The 18,806-nt window shown below is 42.1% G+C and overlaps 1 protein-coding gene across 1 annotated transcript in view; it reads right to left on the bottom strand.

The window, feature by feature from the left end:
* Positions 1–1,326: 1,326 nt before the first annotated feature.
* Positions 1,327–18,806, bottom strand: part of LOC115599383 (autism susceptibility gene 2 protein-like) — a 343,618-nt gene continuing 326,138 nt past the window's right edge. The window contains exons 3-4 of the mRNA XM_030462660.1: positions 9,547–9,648; positions 1,327–1,383 (exon numbers count right to left, since the gene is read on the bottom strand). Coding sequence (XP_030318520.1) covers positions 1,327–1,383; positions 9,547–9,648 — 159 coding nt within the window. The remainder of the gene's footprint in view (positions 1,384–9,546; positions 9,649–18,806) is intronic.

The following is an 18,806-nucleotide window of genomic DNA, read 5'->3' on the forward strand; positions in this document are numbered from 1 at the left end:
ACTGAAAAGAGGAAACCAGTTTGTTCCTGTTTCATAACTTCCTTTAGACTGATTTGGTTTTTTTTCTAAAGAAAGTGGTACTAGAAAAAGTACCACAAGCATTTTTCAATGGACAATGTCTTTTCAGACCTTAGCAGTGGCTGAAACTTCTGGTTGTGCAGAAGACCAATGCAAAGCCAGCAGAACACAGTACTTCACCAGGTATTAAGCAATTTTTGTGCTTGCATTTTACACTTCACACATGACGTCACATGGACAAAGCTTAAGCCCATAACTTCCTTATAGGACCAAAAGCTTATATGAAAAAAACCCCCTAAATTGAACCATGTACTAATGGAAGAAAATGACACTCTGGGAATCTGACAAGAGAGCAAGGGATTGTAATTGAGATGTAATTGAATGTAATTGAATACTATGGAGTTTGCCCCATAAATTGATGAAACAATAGAAGTAGGCTTTCATTACAAGCAAAGCTGCAGAAAATCTCATTGCATTTTACCCACCTGTTTTGGATATACATAATGCTCTGTTTCTCCTAGAAATACTAAAAGGCAGAAAAAACCTGCTTGCGGAATATAGCATAAGCTTCAACTGAAATAGGTTATAAGCAATTTAAATACAAATCTTGCAGGAAAACAAACAGTACATTGGATTCATTGGAAAACTTTTTTTTTAAGTCCCAAACTTATCTATGTAAGTAAAAGATAACATTGATGAATATGGGAATAAGCAGATAGAAGGGTATGAATACAGACTGTGAAATCAATAAAGGGGCATGTAAATAAATCACAAAAACCCCACTGATCAATTATAAGACCAGCTGGGACCTGATCATCTTCTCCTGACATGAAACGTAGATCTAGCATAAATAACAGCTGCATTTTCCAGTATCATCTGTTAGACATGGGACTTTTAACCAACAGGTAGAAACCACTGTGTCCTGTTCACTGGACTTTGGTACACAGGAAAGGAGACAAGACTGTCATAGTGGGCTCCTTCAATTCTGTGAAACAATGAGAACTGGTACAAGGGGAAATCGAGACCTTACCAATCTCCAATTAGAGAGCTGGTACAACCACAGTTGATTTGATTTGCTATAACTGTAGAAATCACTGTTGGAATTTATGTCATAATTAATATGACACCTGATTAGTTCACAAAAACACTGACCCTCATGTCTGAAATATTGCTTCTAAAGGATTTGTGGAGGTAGAAATAGAAAAAGAGAAGTTAACCTGTTGGGCAGACTGAGATTGGTTAGTTATGCTTGTTTCCATATAATAAGGCACTTTGAGGATTAACGCTATGTGTTTGGAGGCACATGTGTTAAAGTTGAGATACACTTACAAAGTAGCCTGTTCCCAAGCTGGAAGGAGCTGAGCTCTGCAATAAAACACAAAGACAAAGTGGAAAGTCAGTGATGGTTTTTAACACGTTCCAATCCACACAGCTCATTACCAGTCCTTTCCAAGCTTTTCATCACTACATCACAGCACCAATGTGCTGCCCCTTGTCATCTGCTACTGAAACAAACACCGTGTTGCTTAATTTTTCCCTTTACATCTCTCAACAACTCTGAGATGGTAACGTGCTATTTACTGAATTCCAAGCTTCTGCGGTGGACGTAATTGCCAATTTATTTGACAGGCAGCTGGGTAATGAATTAATGATGGCATTTCGCCCTGCACTGAGACTAAACAGACACTCATCAACCAGTCTCCCTGACATGCTGACATTCAATGCCCTGGACTCCAGCTACTCAGCTTCATGGCCACAAAGGGGCAGGCGGGAGGGGGAAAAGAAAAAAAACCGTAGACTGACTTCAAAACAAAAAGCCCGGTGGGTTTGGATGACTTTTTCAGTGTATGACCTGTTTGCCAATTTATTCCCGAAAGGCCCTGTTTAGTACACACAGAATGCTTTTCCAAAATGAGACATTTTGTAAACATAATTAGTAGTTTGAAATGTAAAGAACGTGTGGGCACAGAGAAGCCGCTTCAGTCAATGCACCATTTCCTGGAGAATGCAGTCACGACTAGTTCTCATTTGGATGTCCACACTGTTTGACAAACCAAGGATTTGAAACAAAAAAAACCAAAACAATCAAACAAAGAACAAATATCTTCAGTGTGAAGCAGATTTCAAAGCGCAAACCCATAAAAATAATTAAATCCAATATCATCATCATTGGAATGTAATCAAAAGGTTTAAATGCTTTAAAAAACGCATCCTGAAATTCAGTTTAAGTGGGACATGACCACAACCTCCACATTCACAGGAAATTAAGGAGATAAAGGGTTTTGTTTCATTAGTTTTTCATCTAAGCACTGGGATTACACAGCAGGTTCTCTTTAGAAACATGGTGAGAGACCTAAACATCTGAGTCCTAATCCAGGTCACTGGTTGTTCCATTAAAGGGTGAGCAGTTCCCAGGGCTACGGCCCTATCACCTGGAACACTTCAAGCCAGGCTGGTCAATGGACAAGGAAGAAAACTGGAGGATAATTCTCCATGAGCAGCAGGCAGTCCAGATGACCAGTCTTTAACTCCTATAGCTCAATTCCCATTTCTGTTCCTTAGCACAACCTCAATTTCAGTAATGACACAGCTCAGTGATTACCAGGCATTGCACGGGGGACCCAACCAGCCTTGGCAAACCACTGGAAACGTGCAGAATTTCCATCACTGTTGCTCCTGTTCTGAGACACTGTTGTAGGGAACCCTAAGAGTAAATTATCCCAAATTCTGATCATGGAGTGCAGCATCAACATAAAAAGAAAACAAACCCCCACAAGGGCCTTGTGGTATCTTTTTACTGAAATTGGCACAACAGAAATAAGATTGTGCCAAGAAATTGCAAATTAACAAAAATTATTGCAAATAATCAGAACATTACTGTGTATTCAACAAAGCAACATTAAAAAGGGGTTTAGAGAAGTTATATGTCTATTGGGAAAGTTCTTCTAGTTTAAGACACTGGAATTTAAAGACTTAGCAAGAAGAAGTTACCTTTGTAGCCATAAGGGTACCAACATAATAAAATCAACAAAGTGTTGGGACATCTTATATGGACACATGAAACTGCAATGGACATTTGAAAAGTATGTGGTTCCTGTCCCTTAATACTCTCAATCTTGCATGCTGCAGCTACTGCAGGACTCCAGATCTGCAATCTACAGAGCTGGCTATCCACATGTAAGGGGACCTCCACAGAAATTAATAAATTCTTCAAGTCCTTCTGGCTCCACTCTTGCTGCTCTGGGGCCTCAAGCTCTCTCTGCCACCATCATCCACAGCAAGACTCTCCTGGTCCCAGTGACAATGTCCCTGAAAGCACTTCTGCAGCATTACATTGTGGTGCAGAGCAATGGGCAATGCAGCTTTGGGAACACATACCTGTGAGTGAGGACCCAGGGCTCAGCCCAACTTCTCTGCTCTTCCCCTGTGTCCCCATGACCACACAACTGGGAATAACCTGGTAGCCACCACAACCCTCTAAGTGCACAGCCCAGCCACTGCTTCCAGCTAGGAAGTGCCCTTCATGGGCCACTGATCACAGTTTTGGGAGCCACTGTAGCCTGCAGCTCTGTAACACCTGGTAAAGAGTGCATTTCAGCACTTAGAGTTACACTCTGTTTACTGTCCTGGTACAGAACATCATATAGACTGCCTTTCACTTTACCATTCTGCTTTGTGCTTCATGCCCTTTAAATTCTTTTAATTTAAGCTAGAGATCTACCCACCATGGAAAACACACGCAATCATCATAACTGCTTTTGTTTGAGCTAGGTACAGATGCCAATCCAGTCCCACTCTTTCAGTCATAATTTTTAAAACTTACTTCATAGGCTGAGAGCTCCAAGGTTTGCATTCTGCATCTGTGTGCAATTTTTGTCTGCTTTTTATTCCAAGTTTTAGAAGGATCAAATATCAAAACAAAACAGTACAAAAGGAAGAAAAAAAGGAGAGGCAAACAAAATATTTCCCACTGAATATTCCCATTCCTTCAAAAGCAATGCTGCAATGGCTATGGGAGGACAGTCGAAACACAGCAGTCAAATGACTTTCACTGAAAGGAAACAATTGTGCATTTCCAGGGAATTTGAGTTTGCTGGATGGAAATATAGCCCTTCACACATTGCATGCTGCATATGGATAGTACAGTTTGCAAACTCTTTGGAACTGAAGTAAGAAAGACCGTGTTGCACATGCATGAATGACTAAGTCAGCTGTGTTGTGACCTGTGTGTTGACAGAGCACAAAGGCTGAAGCAAGGGCTATGCAAGAAGACAGCTTCTCACCTTGTTTGATAACTCCCAATAGCGAAAGGATCCCACTACCCACTGCTGAGTGTGATACTGTGTGTGCTGCATCTTTAAAGCCCATGCTGAGTCGTGATCCTGCACTGGATGGTTCTACATCTCCTATATAAAGTGTGCCTATAATAGAGGTAATGGTTTCACTTTACGAAACCCTTGGCAAAATTCAACATCAGATACACTATTTGATATTCACACAACCACCAGCAGAAGCCTGCACCAGGTGCCCATCAGCAAAACACAAGTCAGTCACTTAAAATTAACAGGGTTTTGGTTTTGTTGTTTTCCTTCTGAATTTTTTTCCATTTTTCTTTTTTCCTTCCTTTCTCAACGAGAACAAGTTTTGGCCCAGGAGCAAAAATGTAGTAACCCTCATGTAAACATTAGTTTATTGTGTACCAAAGAAAATTACATCCTTGAGGTCTTGGAAGGCACAGTTATCCCCATTTTGCATATATATTGTGCATTACTTGGGGAGCTGGGTGGGGAGAAAGCCTGTGTTGTACATATTTGTTCTGGCTATTGTTTATGCAGGTCTGACTGAATGAAGGAACAGTGGGTATCATTTCAATTTCTGATGTCAACATCAAATTACTTATTTAATTTCATGCCTGGCGAAGCATTGTATAGCTACACGCAGAATCATTTCACTTCATTTGTTATGCTGTGTTTTCTTGGCGATTGGCTTGCCTTCCAACTGACAGCTTTAATTACGACATGAATTTGATTGCACTGCCGAGGAATTAACATAATGCAACAAAGCATTTAAGCACCCAACCTTAGACACACAAACACATCCACACCCTCACATCCACACATGCACAAAGCAGCAGCCACTGCTGCTGAGCGGCTTCTGGCACACACTCACAGAGCTTTGCTGGGGTTATTCCACTTTAGATGGAGCCAAGAGTAATGGGGATATTCTGGAGAAGGAAAAGAACTCAGGATTTCAGAGCACATAACCCAAAGACAGTTCCTCAATTTGTCTTTCTTTGGGCTCAGAACACGGGCAGGAGGAATGGGAGACAGTACTGAAAATAATCCCATTTATGAGGCTGAAGCCATGAGCTGTGCACAAGATTACCCTGCTAGGGGTGTAGACACCTTTCTCCCCAAGGCAAACAGAAACAGACCTGGTGAGCAGAACACTCCAGGACAGTGCCTGACACCTCACTGTGACCTATTCTGAAGCACAAAGTACACAGTGCAGCAGGAGCACATGGCTACAAAGCACTGGAGAAAGGGAAGCACTCATGAAAGTGTCAGCTTTGATGAGAGCCTAAGACAAGACCTGTAATGTAGGGGACAAATGAAAAAATTCTTGTCCCCCTCCCTGTTCAAGATCTGGAACAGTATCTTAGACAGAAAGGTGCCAACTATTTCTCCTGCCTTGTGATTCCTCATTCAGGAAGCAAGGGCCAGGCAGACCACCCTTCTCTTCTGCAGCAAGAATGGAAGACCTGTGCTACCTCCCAGCTGATGACCACGTGCTGAGAGTCTTTTACTATTCATCACCTTGCAGAAAGCCTGTAGCTTACACCAGGAGCAGCAGGCAGGGCTGAGGGTACCCAAAGCAGCTTACCAGTCCTCTCCCATCAGTGTGGGCTTGCACTGGCATTACCATCATGATGAGGATGGTTCATCTCACTGAAATCAGATTTCTAACAGGACTAACCTGGACTTTACAGCTGAGTGTAAGCTTCAGTTCCTTGGTAGATCAGGAATTTAGAAATGTGCACCAAAGAAGTCAGGTTTTTTGATTTGTTTCTGATTAACCAGGAGTCTGCTAAACCCCTGAACACTCTCTGTTTACTATGCAAGCTAGATGTGACTCTCACATTTTCCTCAAGTAATCTCCCAACTGGTTTGTGAAACATGGCTCAGAAGTACCCCACGTATTCCCACAGTTGGAAGACTCCATTAAAAATACATACAGAAAGATAAGAGGAAAACAAACTGACTGAGCTCTAAGCTAGGGGAGAAAGCACTGCCATCTTGTATCCAAGCAAAATCTCAACAAAATGAATTCTACTACTGGCAAGATTTTGATGAGATTAAATTGACTACAGCACCCTATATATAAAGGAGGAGCAGCTCTCCAGTTTCTCTTTTAGAACCCTGAAGCTACCTCTGCCCATAGAGGAAAAAACAAGTTGTCATTCCCAAAAATACTACATAGGGGAGAAAGGCAGAGAGAAATGGGCTTATGAAATTCAAATAGTGATATGTGTTAGGGCACTGTCAAACACTTGCAACAGAGCAATCATTATCCCTAATCTAGCAGAGGTCAAGTTTTCTGTTAATTATATTCTCTCACAGAATAGGTGTGTGTGTGTGTGTGTGTGTGTGTGTGTGTGTTTGTCCCCACATATTCGAGGTAAGAACAAAGAAAAGAGTTGATGGAAAAGAATCTCATGGCATTGCATCTGACAAGAACACTGGATATTCCTCTTCCCACCATCTGATGCTATTTCAGGCCTCATTATGAGAAAAGTCTCCTGTTTAACATGGTCTTTTCCATTGAATTATTTTCTTTTCATTTTTGACCACCTCTCTTGCAAATGCTGCAAATTACCTGCTTGGATCTCATTAGCCTGGGAAGGAGTCAGCCCTTGTAAACACACTTTGCATCAATCTGTGTTACCCAAGGACTGTAGGTACATTTACAATATGCAGAGCTGAAAGATATCTGACAGGAGAGGGAATGAAGCCACTGACATGTCAGTTTGCAACTGGATATTCATTACACTGTCTCCCTCATTCTGCATCTGTCACTAAGCTATCACTTAGGCTCCACATTAAAGCCCATGAAGCTAACATTTCTGTTTCAACAGCTTACTTACAACTAGGGATTTGAAAATTGATCATCCACCTAGAGTATATGCACTTCATTCATTATACATATTTCCATGCAGTAGCCATGCTTAATCTTGCAGAGCTGTCGGGCTACATCATTATATTTCATGTCCAAAAATTGCTTTCTGACCTGAGGGTTAATCTGCTTGCAATGTTTCATATTTTTCTTCTACCCTTTTTTGACTGCACAACTTTTTGCATATTTCTTTAGAGGAAACTGTTAAAATCAGAATGGGATCTTCAGAGTAAACTTACTCTTTTTTATGTAGGGTTTTTTTTTTCTAATTACTAGATATCATTAGAAAACTCACTCCTTCAAAAGATACAATTTAAAATAACCTTATGAAGCTCTTCAAACATCCTTGTGCATATGTGGACAGTTCAAGGTGAGCTTCTAAGGCCCTGTCACATAAAAACAAGGGTGTTTGTCTTTGGCAGAGAAATGCAGAACAGTATTTACTGTTCTACCTGAAAGAGCCTGGCAAAGGCCAACACACACTCAGGAAAGATGAGAGTTACCTTGTGCATGTTTTTCAAATCTCAGCTGAGCTGGAACACCAGACCACTGAGACACATGCCTGTATTGCAATGAATTATCAAAGCAGAAAGGAACTTACTTATTAAACAAAACATAAATTATGTATAATGATTTTAAAATATACATTTTCACATATATTTACATAATGTTCCTTTTGAGCAACCTGTGAATCCCTTTGTCCTCTCTTGAGTGCACTGGGGAAGTTGTATTTGCTCTCCACTTCCTTTTAATTTGCCAGAGTGCCAAGACAAAGTATTGTAAAAATTTCAGATAAAAAAAACTGTATTTGACTGGTGGAAGGGGAACTAGGACTGCTCTCACTACCAGGTCTGGCATTGCAATGCCATGAGCTGCTGTGGAGCTCAAATAAGCCTCAGAACTCTCCCTCAGTACACTGCAAGGGAGTAACCAGGCGAAATTAACCATGTTTGTAAGGAACTGTGAAGTCTTTTGCAGTAAGGAAATGTGTAATTGTGTTATTACAGTGACTTCGCAGCTGCCACAGGGCACAAAGCAACTTAGGATGGCAACAGTGACAGGCTGAGGGTCAGCTGCCATCCACTGCTACCTATACAGACCATTTTACTTACTATCTCCTCTGGTTTCACTCTCCTCTTCCAAAGCCCTAAAACTGACCTCACCTGAGAGCAGGAAGGGCAGGCTCTGAAGTGTCTAACTGAATCTACCCATAATGGTTGGCTCAGGGGGAGGAATGGACCTCTAAAATAACATAACCAAGGGATGAGGAAAGAGCGTGCTACAGATTTCACACCTTCAAAGAAAAAAATAAAATAAAATCAGGTGGCTGTTCCAGTGATAGACACAATTCAGCAAAACAGTGCTAGCTGTGTGCTTTCAGGCTTAGAGTTGCACATCGAAATGTATCCTTTACAAAAGTATTTCTTCTAATGTCTGCTCAATTCAGTTTTATTGGATTGGCCTGCAGAGGACACCATCTGGTATCTGTCATCCAAATCTACATGGACATGCTATTGATAAAATCCCCATTTCCAAAATGTGGGTTAGTTAAAAGTAGGGCCAGATTGCTGGCTGATACAAATTGGTCTGACTAATGTAGCTATCCGTGCTTTTCCCAGTAAATGATCTGACCTACAAAATCCCCAATTTAGACACTCTTTTGGGGCAGGGCTGTCTATATTCTGTGTTGTAAAGCATGTAGCACAGAGGACCCAGAGCCATTAATAAAACACTCAAGGATTGTGATGGTACACATAATAAATAATAATCTAATTGCAGCAACAGAAAGATTATTGCAGACATTCCTGTGTTGGAATAACTCATGCATGTCTTTCAGTGAATGGCCAGCATTCTCCAATGGAGAAAAACATTCTCCACAGAGCTGCCATCTTAGGATCTTCCACAACAGTTTAGATAGAGCAATAAAGGCAGAGCTTATGCTATTGTTGGCCATGTTATATCAGTTCATTTTATAAAAATTATCCAAGTCTCTCTAGACACTCAAATACTTTTCATATTTAACCCAAAGAAATGCATTCTTTTTCCTTCCCCACTCAGGGTAAAAAGAGGCCATCTCACTTCTCAACTATGCAGGGCATTTTAACTTCATTAAATGGCCTTCAACTAGATGTCAAAATGAATGAGGGTTTTCACACAGACACACACTGGACCCAACTTGAAGAGTTTTATTGACCTGGGGGAGGAGATCTAGGTTACCCCTCCTTCTCTCATTCCCACAAAGGGAGGGGGATTTTAGCAACAAACTATCCCAGAGTCTAAACCCTGCTACGCCCCTTAGAGAACACCACCAGGTGTTACTACAAGGCAGTATTTGGCTGCAAGGATTTTACTTACGTCACTGAGCCTTTCCCGAGAACTGCTTCGCTGGAAACCTTTCGATTCCCCGCTGGCACTTTCACTGTCACTGTCTCGGCAACTGTTTTGACCTGGCTTGAGCTGCAGGAAAGAGAAAAAAACAAAGCAAGAGTTTAGTCTGGTACAGGTAAATCCCCCTGTTCACTGCTCGTCTTTAACCCTTCCCCACATCTACACAAAGTAGCATTTACATGGTGCTTGCAGCACTGCCACCAGTGCAGTGACTGCAGAGAGCAAAGCAAGCTCAAGCACACACCCAACTCACATGCAGGTCAAGGACGCTACAGGTAGAGGGAGGAAAGACACATGTCCCAAGGAAGTCACAGTTTAAGATCTCAATTTTGGGAACTTTCAGACTTCTCAAGTTATTTAATGCAAAGATGCAGTTCTTAAAATCACTGTCACATCAAGGAGCCAACCCAGCCCTCATTCCAGCCTGAGAGCACTGAGGATCCAAACCCAATGGAGTGGTAGGGAGCAGCCACCACTGCAGGAGAGCCTTCTGCTGGACCAGCCCTAACATTGCCCAGCTCTAGAAAAAAAAATCTTGCCTAACCCTAATGTTCATAAACCAACATGATCTACTTAATAAGTACCAGATTGTTTTTCCCTTTCAAACCAGCTTTAATGAACTTATTGGCATTGCAATAAATAAAGGCTAAAAAAAAATGTACAAAGTATATTTTTAATGGAACTGTGTACACATCTGCCTTCTCTTACACTGTGGGTTGTGTAGGTCAGCATGTTGGCACCAGTAGTGTACTGGAAATGAACATTTACCATATACACACATTACAGACATGTCCACAAGCACATACACAGCAAGAGAAAGATATGAATTACATGGACTGAAAGCATTATTTCCCTATAGTCTGCTTGCATGTATTAAAATTTTCTTTTAGCTGTGCTGATGCTTCGTTTAAACTGACTTCCTGTGGAGACTGGTTACCTGAGGTTAATACTGGCAATAAGTCCATTTCAAAAATCTAGACAAAATCACATACCTAAATACTGGCAGCAGAGGTAAATGCAGAGAAAATAGCTGGTGAGGTACCTACTGCAGTATTTTGAGATACCTACTACATTTACTAAGATTTATATAGCAAATAACAACCATTAATTTATTCCAACAACTTTCACAGTGATTTCTATTCACTTTACAGAAACAGATAATCACACTCATCCCTATTTTGCCATTGAAGATCAGAATTTCTTTCTTCATGAACCCTCTCTACCAGCTTCCACCAGTGTTCCCTCTTTCTTCTAACCTTTTTTTCCAGTTCTCTCAGAAACAAGCTGCACACAAAAATTCACACACATTCTCTGTGTGTGAATAGACACAGGCACACAAGACTGCTGTTGTATTGCCCAGCCACACATTCCCACCTGGAGACACTGTTCACACTGCTGTTCTCCCCCAAGATCATCAAGGAGTACAGGAAGCATCCTCATCCAAATTAACATCAGTTTCTACCAACCACTACAAAAGCAAAACGGAACTCTAAGCTTGGTGTGAGTGTGATGCTTTACCTTCATCCCTTACTCCCCTCATTCATGAAAGCCAGTTTTGGGTGCTCTCAGTCAAAAAACAAAAAAAAGAGGAAAGGAGAAAGTACACAAAACTACAGCCTCAGACACCCAATTGAGTTGCAATGCATGACCACAACTGCAAAAAAAATAGCACAGGTGTACTCCCAGCTCCGAGAAAACATAACGTAAGAACTACAGCTATTTGTCAAGCACTTAAAATTCAATAAATAAGCTAAATATTCCACAGCTTAGCCAGAAAAGCTCAAGTGAAAAGGTTTTTATTTCAAATGGAAGGGTCTATCAGTCAGATCTAATAGATCTCAGTAGCATTTTTTTGAGGTGGAGGGGAGGATAGCAAATTCAAGCAGTTTCATACTTCATATATAACTCACAGATCTTATCTAGGACCACTGTGTACTGTAATTTTATGGTCCCAGGCTTAAAATTTAACCACCCAAAGGAAAATGGATCAAGTTTCCCTGACTCAGTCTTTTGTCAACAACCACTCAATGATGGAAAACTTCTTATTGTAACTGGGGCTTGAAGAATTTTTCCCAGTCTCAGATTTTATTTTTAGAACCTCAATTTATTTGGTACACAGTTTTCACACATTAGTTATTTGCTAACTAATCATAAGGGCTCATTTTTATACTTCTACACTGTGAATTCCAGCTATTTACTGAGAAGAAAAACCCAGAAGGTGTCATTTTTCTAGACACAATTTACAATGAATAAGAGAATATGACCAAGACATCTGAGTTTGAAACTCTGTAGGAACAAAGTGAACTGCACAGACCAGACAGAAATAAGTCCAAGTTAAGATTTATAAGCTTTCTATATTTTCCATTCTTTTTTTCCAAGCTGAGTTTCTCCATGTGCCAAGCTGTTGAGGGTTTACATTTTATTCCAAACCCCATCAATCTGTGCTAAATTAAAAAAAAAAAAATAGCATGGCAATGTGCCCACTGTTTTCTTTTAAGAACCTAGCATTACACGCAAATGCACATGAGGACACTCCATGTGGATGGGCAATGGTTCATTTCAATCTACTCACACAGATTCAACCACTTAGAATTAAACCAACACTGAAATAACATAATGCTGCTCCAAAGGTCTGCAAATAAAAGACTGGATCTGTAGTTACATTGTATGTGTTTGGTGCATTACTCTGGAGCACAAGGGAGCCCTAAAGTCAGCTTGAAAATAAAATTTTCTTGGAAAAAATTCTAAGTGCCCCATTGACAACTCTTGTTGTATCATTCACGTCAGGGTATCCCATGCAAAAAGTAAAGCCAGCATCAAACACCCGTGATGTCTACACAAGTGTCTCACTGAGGACCTTCCCATATTAACACAAGCCATGATTTTTCCCATTGGCACCAAGTGAGGAACAAAAAAGGGTTTGCTAAAAGCACCTTTGACTCCACACTTCCATTGTACCATGGGAGTGAATTTATGGGATCCATCTACGGGGTCTCACAAAGAGGCACCACAGAAAATTTCTAAATTGAAAGCACAACCCACTAAAAATGTTGAGTGTCACTGCCCCACAATGAACTTGCTTAGCCTCAAGAACTCCTTGAGTGAGAGATGTGGCAAAGAGATAATCAGCAATCTGCATGGCCAAGGGCTGAGCCCCTGAGACACACCTGTCTCTCCAAAACTTTTCCAGACATTTTTGGTCATTCCTAGTATCATCACATCATGTATCTGGAGGTCTTTTATCACTCTACAGGACTTGTTATTTTTGTAATGCCTTTATATCTACTCAAGGATACTGAAAGTCAAGCAGAACTAGATAACTAGGTAACTACAGTTCTTGTATTAAAAGAAAGGAAAAAAAAAATCTGGAAGAATAGCTGCTGGCTGAAATGCTGGGCTGGGACTCAGCCCTGGGTTTTATTTCTGGTTCTTCACACACCCAGTTGCCTCCCCAAAAAGTGAGAATAATGACGGGTCTTCCACACTCTACAAAACTGGCCTATTTAGAGGGTTTTATGGGCTGGGACTGTTTCCCAGAGGGTGATTGCAGAGTATATCACACGCTACAGGATCTGGTAATTCCCAACCCTTCTCTGGGGGCTGCTGGTGACGACAAAGATTTTCAATACTGAGGTGTCTCCACTGCCAAAATGCATTAACAAAAAATAACCCTGAAGACAGCTGCAAACACTTGAGTTTCCATAGAATCATTAACATTGGAAAAGACCTCAAAGATAATCAAGTCCAAGCACCAGCCTGACACCACCATGCCAACCAAACCATGTCCTGCAGTGTCATGTCTGCAAGGGTTTTTAACACTTCCAGGGATCGTGACTCCATCACTTCCCTGGGCAACCTGTTCCAACACTAGAACACTAGAACACTCTTCTAGTAAAGAATTTTTTCCTAATATCCAATCTAAACCTCCCCCCCCCCCCCCCCCTCCTTGCACAACTTGAGGCCATTTCCCCTTGCCCACTGCCAGTTACCTCAGGTCTCCCCTCAGCCTCCTCTGCTCCAACACCCCCAGCTCCCTCAGCTGCTCCTGGGCAGACTTGTGCTCCAGACGCTCCTCCAGCTCCATTCCCTTCTCTGGACACACTCCAACCCCTCACTGTCCTTCTGGCTGCGAGAGGCCCAGAACTGGAGATGCAGGGACAACCATTTTAGACACGAATCGCCTGACGCCCCTGTGCTTCAGCTGCCCCTGCCCAGGAGCCGCTCTGAGGTGAGGGCGGCTCCTCGAGCCGCTTCCCGCCTTTTCCCGCCGCTCCTGCGCAGCCCCCGGGGCGCTGGCGGTGCCGCTGGGAAAGGGTAAAAAACCCGGGGTACTGAGGAGTGAGGGGACAAAAAGCGAGGTCAGGGATAAAGAAGGGCAAGGAGGTGCTCCAGGAGCTGAGATTCCTGCGCAGCCCGGCAGGGAACGCGTGGATATTCCCTGAAGGAACAGTGCCCCGTGGAGAGCTTGTGCTGCAGCAGAATTTTCCTCAGGGAATTGTCAGCTGTGGGAGGGAAAAGAGCAGCAGGGAGGAGGTGTTACAGACCCACCACAACCCCTGGCCCTCGGTGCCACTCAGGGGGACACAGCGAATGAAGAGGGAAGCTGAGCTGAGGGGCAGGAGGTGCTGTTTCAATTTGAATTTTGTTTCTCATTATCCACGCCTATTTTAATTGGCAAGAAATCAAATTAGTGTTCCCCAAGTCGAGGCTGTTTTGCCCGTGATGTTCTCTTTGTCTTTCTCTCAACTCAGAAGCTTTTTCTTCATTTTTACTCCCCCTTGGCCCTCTGATGAGAGAGCGGCTGGGTGGGAGCCTGGCCCTTCACCAAGGTAAACTCAGCACACCACGGTCTGTAGAAAAGCATTTTCTGCTCATAAATGGACTCAAAAAACCTTCAGATATATGGCTCTTCACTGCCCTGCAGAGTAACACAAAATAGATGCAGAGAACTGCCACAAGGGATGCAAAGAATGAGAAGGTTCCAGAGGGAGAGCACAAGGAGGGGTGGAGGAGAGGAGTAACACAGCATCATTAAGAGTGACCATTTAAGAAGAAAGGAAAAAAAAAGAAGAGTAGCCTGAAGGTCACCAAGAAACTGGCCAGAAACTGCTAAGGTTATGAATAACCCAAAATAGATGCAAAAACATCAACATGAAACTGCTGCAATAGTAAGCACTGTGAGTAATTGTCCTTTCAGGGCATGGAGGGAATTTCAGGTGACTTGAAATCTAATGGAACTATTTCTGCACCAGGGAAATATTCATCCCTATTCTGTGATAACTAAAGTGCAAATTGAATATTCAGCCATGGCCAGGGAAAGTAGCTTTCTGCCATGCTCCTTTCTGCCACTCCAAGGTTAAAGTAGACACAAATATCCAGGCTTAGGAGTTGGACATATCTACAGCAGCAGTGCTGTAGTACCTACATTAGGTGCATTAGTCAGAGACTTCTGTGAAATGAAAGGATAGGGGGCATAAGCCATAAAACACTCCTAAGGATAATCCATAACAATATGGCTCTCTGTTGCCTTTTGTCTCGGAAAGGGAAAGAATTGAGGACAGAGATAGTCAATCACATTAAGAGGTGAAAGAAAGGATGAAAGGGCAGCTGAGCCCCAGACTACAGGGAGCATCATCCTCTCAGGACCACAGTTTGCTTTGCTGGATCACTAAACCACTTGAGATAATTCCACAGTAGTGAAGCCTGGTTAGCAAGTAAAAAAAAAAAAAAACCAAACTGAAAATAAATAAACCTACTGAGAATCTAGCAGAAGCCTTTTTCACAGAGCTTATATATCATGTAAAAAACACCCTAATGCAGCACTTGTGAAATATTTTTTCAAAATATATTTTTATTTAAAACCCCATACCATTTGGCAGCAGTAAATCCATGGTACAGTTTCAAGGCGCCTGAAGTTTCCACACCATATGGATTTAAAGGACTATTTCACTACATTATACTTTCAAGTTGGGAATACCAACACTTCTCCCTATTACAGTGCAGCCAGCAAGCCAAGCCTTTACCAGAGTCCTAGAGGAAGAGGCCACCTGCTCCCCAAGAGATGGCATAATCCCACCGTGGGAGGGGAATTTTAGGTTTTCAGTTCTGCTTGCTGATCTTTATTTGTGCAGCTTTTGCAAGGGCAAGACAATTCAAAACCCTTCTGACACAGCTCCTGCCCGGGTGAATGTATCCGCTAGCTGGTGAACAAACTTCTACACGTGCTTCTTGACTCCAGAAAGACTGAAGCAGTGCAGCCCAGTCCCAAACCCGTGACAACTTTGTCCTGACCATGCCAACAGCTTTGCAGAGTAAGCAGACATTTCAACTTTCTCCTTCACTGCAACAGAGCTTTCCTGCATTGGTGCTCTGGGCTTTTCCCAGCAGCTCAGATTCAGGCCAGGCTCTGAAGACGTCAATTACTGTCCCTGCTGGCAGCCACATACTTCTCCCAAATGCTGCACACATGGATTGAGGCAGGAGCACCAGCAAACCATCCATTGCTGATGACTGCAGGATGCTCTGTGTGGCCAAAGGCCAGGAAGCAACAGCCAGTTCATCCTGTGAGGAAAAGGAAAGCCTGGCAGAACCTAGCTTGATCCTGCTTAAGAGGCTGGACCACTTCAGCATGAATCCATCACTGTTTCCTCAGGGTACAGCAAACAGGAGTTCAGCTCGCAGGAGGGAGAGCCTAAGCCCACTCCACTCCCACATGGTCACAGGTAGGAAAGGAGACAGGCTCCTTGGCATTGTGTTGGGCTGCATCCTCACAGCTTTCAGCAATGGTGTGGGAGCCACTGGTCCAGTGAGGGAGCCAGAGTGGTAGGCACCACCATATGCTGGTGTGAGGTGGGGTGATGGGGAAGGGATGGAGCACTGAAGACTCCTTAGCATCAGATGCCTCTGAAACTGATGCATGGCTCAACATTGGGAGCATCTCCCAGCTGTGGAGCTGGCCCAGCCAACACCCTGACTGCTCTTACTGATTTATTTCTTTTTCCAACAGGAACAACAGCACATGCTCTGAGGAGATTGGTTTTGATGTCCTCTTAGAGACAAAAAGCTAAATGCAGTTCCCTCTAAGCCCCACCCACCAGGGTGGAAAAATCACCCGTGAATTAAAGGGTGTACTGTAGCATTATTCTGCACTTAAATATTTTGCACACATTTCCCTTAAATTTTTTGACTTTGATTTCAAAATACAACAATTCATGCTGAAGCATAATGGTGTCTAAACAACAGAACAACTGAGTATAGAAATCAGAAGTATAACATTGGTGGATTCAAAAGTGGTAAGTTAAGCATTGTCCAGTTAAAGGGTGCTGCTTTTAAAATTCTATCTGGAATAAATAAGAAAACTACTTTTTGATCAGCTCAGCTGTCACAGACATCTCATGGGCACAGCAGTAACACCCCCTGGGTAGGTGCTGCACAAACACAACCAAGGAGCCAGGCCCTGTTCTACCCAAGCAAACACACACATGAAGTGTCTTCCATCAGTCAGAGAAGAGCAATAGCAGATTTCATGTAGGGCTGAGTATTTGATTGCAAAGAAAACATATTTTATCAACGACTGAGAACAAATCTGGCTGTATGAAAACAAATGCAAGGAGAAGAAAAGCAAGAAAAAACCCAACAATGTAAATCCATGCTTATTTCTTGTGATTTAAATAATGATTAACAGCTGTCAAATAATTCCATTTAAATCTGTCTTGCTACTGACATAAGCTAGACAAATGCTGCTTACACTACACTTATATGCCACTCAAAGTTTTAAAGATGGTTCAGCAGCACAGCAGCCCTGGAATCTGGAACAAGACCACTGCACTGCATTTCTAACAAAGCCATGATCAGCACTACGTCTGCCTGAGCAGCTGAACAGATGAGCAAAAGAGGAAAGCAAATCAGAGGTGAGATAATGAGGAGAAAAAATATTTACAATACACAAGTTTAGGCAGTAAATATGAAAGAAGAATTCACACCGCATGGGGACTCTGAACAGAATTGATACAAAGACATTTTTCACACCAGCAAAGAAAAATCTTGTTCCCTAAGAGTTACAATAAAACATTGGGAGAGGCTCTCTGTGTAAGTCTTGCTATTTCATCTTACAACAACCAACGCACATGCTCCAAGAAACTGTCAGCTACTGAGAAAGAGGGCCTACATGCCATTATCCCAGGAGCTGACATCCCTACCAGAAAGCAGAACTTCATCCTGCAGACTTGTATGGTAAAACAGAAGCAGACCAACAAAGACAGGATTTTATCTTTTGTTTCCTTCCTGCCTCTACTAAGGAGAAAAAGTAATTTTCCTCTTCCAAAATTCTATTTATGAAAAACAAGAATAAATACACATATATCTATTTTTTCCAATTTCCTGTTGACAAAATAAATACATAAATTCTAAATCTAATAGAACTTGAATAAATAACCAATTACCTCATTAGCTCTGTGATACAGAACAAGGGTGTCTTAACTTACTTATTCCAAAGCTCTGGTGCTCATTTCCTGCTGCCTTTGAGCTGATCCAGTGTCTGCTGCTGCACTTGCTCAATACACAGGAGCAGAGGAACTCATCCTCTACCACCTCAAATGGGGGGATCCTACTGACAGAAACAGAGCTACACCCCTCATCTCCTGGGGAGAATTTGGCTATTTAGCATTGTTATTACAGAAACACCAACTGATTGTGTTCTGCTCTCAATAGCAACAGCAGAAGCAACACAGGCTAAGAATAAACAGCATCCTTGACAGAACAGGAGTGTGGGATAAAGAGAATGGGCATTTATTTCAAGATGCTCTTCCCCCTTCATTATATGCTTGGGCAACCTTAGATATATAGCTCACAGAAGGTACTCTGCAGTAGCTCTGTAGCTCTATCTTATCTAAGTTACACCAAGAATGCAGCCCATCATTTTTTCTGTGCTGTTTATACAGGAATCAAAGATAAATTTGGCACAAACTCATCACACCCCAGAACCATACATACATTATACAACATAGAAAGTGTAACAGACTTGCTCTGCTCCTCATCTCCTGTTAAAAGTGGTATGAAACAGCAAGCTGTTGGCAATTCCAACAAATGAAGCGTGTTTCAGCACACTTTAAAAGCTGAATTGCAAAAAAATACAGGCTTCCTCCTGACCCTTTGCATTTTGATGGTTGCACAGTGAGAAATACAGCGTTTAAAATTACACCTTGCAAACCTCTCCATTGTACCAATCA

The sequence above is a fragment of the Calypte anna genome, chromosome 19 (genome assembly GCF_003957555.1).
Source record: "Calypte anna isolate BGI_N300 chromosome 19, bCalAnn1_v1.p, whole genome shotgun sequence".
Lineage (NCBI taxonomy): Eukaryota > Metazoa > Chordata > Aves > Apodiformes > Trochilidae > Calypte > Calypte anna.